The sequence below is a fragment of the Petromyzon marinus genome, chromosome 33, assembly GCF_048934315.1.
Source record: "Petromyzon marinus isolate PM22_M1 ecotype Great Lakes invasive population chromosome 33, UKy_Petmar_22M1.pri1.0, whole genome shotgun sequence".
NCBI lineage: Eukaryota > Metazoa > Chordata > Hyperoartia > Petromyzontiformes > Petromyzontidae > Petromyzon > Petromyzon marinus.
This window is the reverse complement of record NC_133699.1, coordinates 7,769,279-7,775,927: the sequence shown is the minus strand read 5'-3', so window position 1 is coordinate 7,775,927 and position 6,649 is coordinate 7,769,279. Positions and strand designations below refer to the sequence as shown.

The 6,649-nt window shown below is 43.2% G+C and overlaps 1 protein-coding gene across 1 annotated transcript; it reads right to left on the bottom strand.

Annotated features, from left to right (window-relative positions):
* Positions 1-220: 220 nt before the first annotated feature.
* On the bottom strand, positions 221-6,649 carry LOC142929681 (ubiquitin carboxyl-terminal hydrolase 36-like). Its single transcript, XM_076071384.1, has 11 exons — positions 6,629-6,649; positions 5,025-5,223; positions 4,433-4,630; positions 4,187-4,297; positions 3,746-3,848; positions 3,066-3,133; positions 1,832-1,902; positions 1,595-1,668; positions 1,367-1,475; positions 817-960; positions 221-325 (listed from the first exon to the last, which is right to left on the bottom strand). Exons 1-11 carry the CDS (start codon positions 6,647-6,649, stop codon positions 221-223), a joined length of 1,203 nt encoding a protein of 400 aa, XP_075927499.1.

The following is a 6,649-nucleotide window of genomic DNA, read 5'->3' as shown; positions in this document are numbered from 1 at the left end:
CTGGCCAACAGGACACCACAGAAAACTGCCTGTCATTGAAACTACCTAGAGAAATGAATTGCACCGAAAATGGCTGATAACTCACGTGGTAACCACCTTCAAAATATAATTGTGGGCCGAGTAAGAGTGCGTACAACACTGTCAGACAACACTGTTTGACTTAGGGTAAATTCTCCAGTTTGAGGTTTTATGGTTTGTGAAAATACATCATGAGTACAACTTAGCGCATATAGAAGAGGATGTAGGCCTGGTCTTGAAGCACTTCTGACTTGGCGACTGGCTCCACGTCAGCATCGTCCATTCTGAACCAGCTGCCATTGCTGACCTGAAGGAAAAAATACATGTACACTTAATTACGATCATTACCCAATTGCACCTGACTCATTTAAAAGCCAGCCATAGTGACAGATCATGAAAGTGGAATATTATATGGAAGTTAACACGTGTACTCGTATGCTTCGTGTGTGTGTGTGTATGTATTATCATAGAGGGAAACAGTAGCGTAGCGGTTAGCACATTGCACTACGAACCCGGCAACCAGAGGTCAATTCCCGCTTACGACGTAACACCAGTGACGATTATCTCAACTGGTCGTGGGCCTCGTTCCCTCGGTCCACTCAGCCTCAAATGAACACATGGTGCAATATGTAAAAATTACCACTCAGGGGACAAAGGCGGCCGGGTGTAGTGCTGGCCACCCACCCCCGCGTGTGTCATTCTGGCTTTGACAGGTGCTCATGAACAGCACTTGCCCCAACAGTCGGGTAAGGCTATATGGGGGATATTTGTTTTTTTGTTTATCATGCAGAACATCACCTTGTTGTACGAGTAGTAGTGGCCGCTATTGGTGGTGGTCCCGTGGTGCACAATCACCGAGTAGAGTGAATAAAGTTGCGACTCTTGCACAACCTGACTAGACATGAACGGCCGTATGTCGAGTTTTTCAGGGAAGAGGAACTCCTACAAGGGATGAGGGAGGAGACAGTGATGGGCCAAGCATTAAAAGAGAGGAAAATAGGGAGCTGGCTAAGCAGGGGCAGAAGAAGGGAGCAAATTAACGTATTGGCGGTACACTGGTGCACCGTATATATAAAAAACTAAAATCACATTTTTCACGATGATATATTTTCCAGCGATTCCCAACCCATTTCAGGAAATTTTGTGGGGCTGCGTCAAAATAATTTATCGTGATCTCAAAGCAGTCGGAAGATGAGTGTCGGTTCACATTTTGATGTTCTACTGTTTTATGAGGACCGGTGTGTCATGCTGCACCGGTGTACCGCCAATACGTCCAAATGACAAAAAACGTTGAATACAAAATATATCTGAATATCAGATTGCATTCTGTGCAGGAAGTAAAATTCACCCTGTCGATTTTGTGCCCAAACTCATCGTATCGCTTAATGGTGACGATAAGCACATTGGGCACCACGTGCAGGCTCACTCTCTTTGTTGATTTCCCCACGCGTGAGCACCTGTTCGCCAGACAATAGCAACGTTAGTTTACGGACGAGGTGCGTGTTTGATCACACACTGTATAAATGGGGATATACACGAACGTTTCAAGGTGCACGATGGAAGATTGCATACTCACATTCCAAATCTGTATTCTGCAAGATTCTCGGTCTTTGTGAATTCATACAAAGCCTTCACCAGATCCAGGGATTTCTGTCAAAAGCCAAGAAAGCACAATCATGGAAAATTATTACTTTGAATAGAAATTCAGAAAATAATGAGCTAAGTGGCTCTCTGCAGTCAACTGGTTGTGGTACATAAATATAATGAATGACAAAAAAAATCGACATCAGGCTGCAGCCTTCCCAATTCTTACGTTGATATTAAGAGAGATGTCAAGGCAAGAGTCCAACGTGTCTGAGATGCTGAAGCACTGCGTGCACTCAACTGTGAAAACACATCATATGAAAACATACAATATTACTGCTGCACATTGCATAATCATAATCAAAAGTATTCACACGTTAACTGCCTAATATCATGAAAATGTTCAGATACCACCAACCCAGATGCGACTATAATTGTTATGTGAAAACATATTTGGTGAAAGCTGTAATGGCTATTAAATACATGTATTGTTGATACTGTGTTGGCAGTGGTGCCCTAACATAAATCACAGGTACTCAACACATCCGTCAATAGCACTCCCTTACAAGGAAAAATATGCAATTGGTGACATTTTCAGGAGTGATCTTTATTCATAGCACAGAAGCCAGAAACATAGGGTGGGCTACGAGTTGGATACTGCACTGTACACCACGTGGCCTGATGAGAAATTACATTTGGCGTACAGAAACCTTTGATTAACTCTTGCGTAATAAGCATGTGAAATCTATTTCCGTATTCGGCATCTTTTCTTACTTGTGTAGTCATTGATGATCGGGATGGTCTGCTAATAATACAACTTTCTATTAACGATGAAATACCGGCAACTACAAAACACCGCTGACTGCCACGCGCATGATGGCTCCGCCCTCATCGTCCAAAATAGCTCCGCCCCTTTTTACCCTGAGGACCTCGTCTAAATTGTCACATGAATGATGACATAAACTAATTTGTATTCAATGTTAAAGTTTAAAATGTTGCTGGCAGATTGCATGTTGGGTAGCCTCGTCGCAGCGTGGTCAAAGAAATAAGCATTAGCAAAATCCAGTTAATGATGTTCGTATATTGTTTTATATTTTTATTATTTTATTGTTTCCCTTCTACGTGGTGACTTACATAAAGAACCAAGAATATGAATCCCTGCAGTCACGAAAGCTTTAAATCAAAAGATGTTCGTATAGTTGATGTAACAACATTTAACCTAGAGAACTCCACGTGAATGGGAGTAGAGTGAATGATATAACTTGTAAACAATGAAAGAGAAACGGGAAAGGGAATGCATATTTTGTGCATGTGTGCTTATGTCCTTGTGTACGTTTTTTTTTTACATCTACAGAGAATATAAGGTTGCATGCGAGAGCTTGCATAGCCCAGTATGGATTGTGAAATTGGGTGAAATCACTACTTAAAGGGTGAATGTTTCCAGAAGGGGCACAGGTACCTACCTCTCGATTTCAGGTACCCCCTGAAGATCTGGTGGATCAATGTTGGGGTCTCCATGTCAATATTCAGCCTGGAAAAACACGCAATGAAACACACAGACAGCTACTCCAGAGGCAATGTCTTTACGAGATGAACACTCGGGAGAGTTACATGTTTTTCCCTCCTAGTATTAACTCGCTGAAGTGGCAATATCTTAACTACCTCGGCAGCTATACAGGTCATGGGTTTGATCCCAATGCTGACGCCTGTAAATTTGCAGTTTGCATTTACTCCCTGTGGTTGCGTGTATTTTTTTTATTCGAGCCCACCGATTTTTCCCTCCACATTTAGAAACAAGCATTTAGTGTATTTGTTAAATAATAATAAAAATAAAGTGAATACAAATATGAATAATAAAATATAAAAAAAAACACTAATGTAGACTGGTTCTTAATCGGAGTGAGCGTTCTGGCAGTCTATAATGTAGACTGTAGCCTAGTTCTTAACCTCGGTGAGCGTACTGGCTGTCTATAATGTAGACTGTAGCCTGGTTTTTAAGCTTGGTGAGCGTATTGGCAGTCTATAATGTAGACTGTAGCCTGGTTATCCTGAGAACAAATATTTTTTTCTGAACAATCCAGGCATCCATGTGCTGGTATTGTGCAACTATTTATGGAGTTTTGCTGGGGCATGCAGTACTTACTGGCTTTGGTTGAAGAGGCAGGATTGGTGCAGCGTATCTATCACGTAACTCAGAAAGACATGCGCATCTTCCTGCCTGCCAAAACACAGGTCCTCGCCGATGTCTGTGTGGAAATGGACAGAGGTCACAGATGATGTGGTCACACAGTTGCTGGCACAGTTAGTATATAGCTTGTGAACTCCCTCATCAACTAAATCGGAAGATTTGTGGGTTATCCCAGAACTGGGTGTGGCTGGCAGTGTTTAGAACGAGCATCAAGAGAGTAATGCAAGACCGGAAGAACATCCGATGCATTGGAGTTGTAAAATCAGTGCTGACCAAAACGAGTAATTTTCTGTTCGATATTGTATACAAAAACTGATTCAAACTGCCCTTTCAGGAGATCTTGAGATGACCGATGTTTCAACGTCAAAGACACTTGGGAATTGTGCTGGAACTTACTTTTGAAATTGAGAACTATGTCGATGGGATCGATGGCCATGCCCCGATTCATGAAGGTGTTGAAGACGTGTTTCTCCAACAGACACATCATGCAAAACTCAGTCTGTTTGCCTGTGCAGTGGGGCAGGGGTGACACAGTGAAAATACAAACCAATCACACAAATTGCCCAGCTGCGCACAGCCAGGTAATCTACACAACACTCGATTGTAGCTCGTCTCGAATGCAAAATATCTGGGAGAACTCACAGGTCCATGAGTGATCGCTGTAAAGCAAAAAGTTTGCCAGCGGCGCCGTGTACGTGAGGCCCTGCAGGCTGGCATTCACGAAACACGTATTCCCGAGGTTGTTGAGCCCAGCACCCTCATGTAGATCCTCCTGCCACTTGAGAACTAAGTTGTCTGTCGCAGGTGTTATGAATTCTAAAGATGGAATGCTGTCCTCATCTGCACACATGACATGATGGAAACACATCATTAACGCTCACAGCACTTTTATTATAACTCAGCACTGCTGAAGGGAATGGTTGAAAAATTGGGTGCCTTTGCCTGTACCCGTGCTGGCATTTTTTTGTGGTGCTGTTAGGTAGACACAATCCTCTTCACCAGCTGGCGAAATGCAAATGTATTAAATGTTTTTGAAGTGTTCAGCACTAGTAATCAGAACTGCCTGAAGAGCATCTTCAGCCTGAAAGTTTTACATCGACAGCAATGGCTAGACAACCACAGCAGCGTGACGAGATATCAAAGTGTACGTATGTGTGCACGTTGAACTTCTTTCACACCGTGCGTAGCCATCCATACTAATCAGAGGGACAGGGTCACGCCAGCAAACACTTACCTCCCGCATTAGGTTTGTGCAGCCCAGTCGTGCTGGACTCGGTCACGAAAGACACGGCGGATGGAACGGTGCTGTGTTGGATCTCCAGCCCCTTGTCATCTGCTGCTGACACCGCCGGGGGTGATGTGGATGCCTCATCCTTGACGACGATGCTGGAGATGGTGTCCCCTTCTGCCCGTTGAATACTCTTGGCCTCCTCCTACGGCAGCAGTAAAAGCAGCCTTAAGTCACAGACACGCATCGCCACTACACTGCAGCATTGCTCAAACTGCGAAGTGCGGATTCTTATTTCGAACAACATGGCAAGCCAATCTAATAATGGAGACTCTGGTTTGCTTTTAGATACCTAGGATCTATGCTTGTTTCCAAAGAAGTTGGACAAAAACATACTCCATGTCTAAATTCTCCTTAGTGATATTCTCAAGACGTTACGTTAAAAAGATGCATGTGATATCACTTGAGCGCAAATACAGACCCATATGGACACATTCCCATACGGGTTTACATCCCTTCATACGCCCTCCCCATTCTTGCAGTGCGTGAAATTGGAAATCATGCATATTTTAAAACTCAAATGGCATAATGTGCTATTCATTCAACCGTTAGCAATCTGGTGTTGTCGTACGGAATTTGGTGCTTCAATTTCCTGGCATGTCAGTAGAAATACATCCTTCCCACCTTTATTCACCCAGCAGTATAAATAGGGACACCACAGGTAGTCGATGGACAAGCCATGTGTGTTGTGGGGTCAGGTGTGGGTGCTCCCACATTTTCCAAGATGTTTGGTGGGTGTAGAAGGTGAGTTTCCTCTCGTGCAAACCCAACCGCGAGCAATCGTATGATCAAACAATTTCAAGGCTGCACCTTTACGTGTGGACTGGTTTTCTTTGCAAGTTTTGCAACGTAAAATAAAATTATTTTTTACCTTAATTTTATCAATACTGATCTATACTACAGTTTGTTTTTTGTTAGATCGTGTAAATATATAAATGTTTCGTTAAACTGGCCACCATCCGACAGAGCCAATTTGTAAGGTTTGTCACTTAAACAGAACGTGCCAATTCGTTACGAGTACAGCACACCGGTGTGTTGGAGAGCCAAGCCACAACATTTACAATCCGAGTACGACGTTTCGCCAGTAATCTAACCCAAAAGAAAAAAAGAAAGGACAAAACGGTATTATGGATGATTTTGGTCGCGAAAGCATACGTGATAATTGAATTTTGCGTAATCACCTGTGATCTATCCTCCCTCTTTGCTGCTCCTACAGCCTCCCTTACCTTAGTCAGATGATCTGCATTGCTTTCATCAGATGATGATGTCTCCTCACCGTCCTTCCCCGCACCTCCGAGCAGCACGTTTGCCTAGGTGCGGTGCAAAAGAAGTTCAACATGCATCACAACCTTAAACTGGTGTTGCAGCTTTCAAAAGACTCGAAAGAGGACTGCATCTTTTTTAATCTGATTCAACGAATCTGACTTCTGTCCATCAGATGATGATGATGTCTCCTCACTTTCTGTCTCAAACTAGGTGTCCTCATCATCAGAACTGCTTCGGCAACAGCAGCATAGCTTTTTGAAAAACTTTCTGATTAATTTCTTTACACCTTTCTTCATGGTGGCCAT

What these genes read in the sequence shown, in the direction of transcription:
- LOC142929681 (XM_076071384.1), bottom strand. Translation starts at nt 6,649, where the DNA reads ATGGCCACCATGAAGAAAGGT. An exon ending in CATAGTTCTCAATTTCAAAA is followed by an intron (nt 3,849 to 4,186) that starts GTAAGTTCCAGC and finishes ATTTCCACACAG; the next exon opens with ACATCGGCGAGGACCTGTGT. An exon ending in GCAGAATACAGATTTGGAAT is followed by an intron (nt 1,476 to 1,594) that starts GTGAGTATGCAA and finishes TCTGGCGAACAG; the next exon opens with GTGCTCACGCGTGGGGAAAT.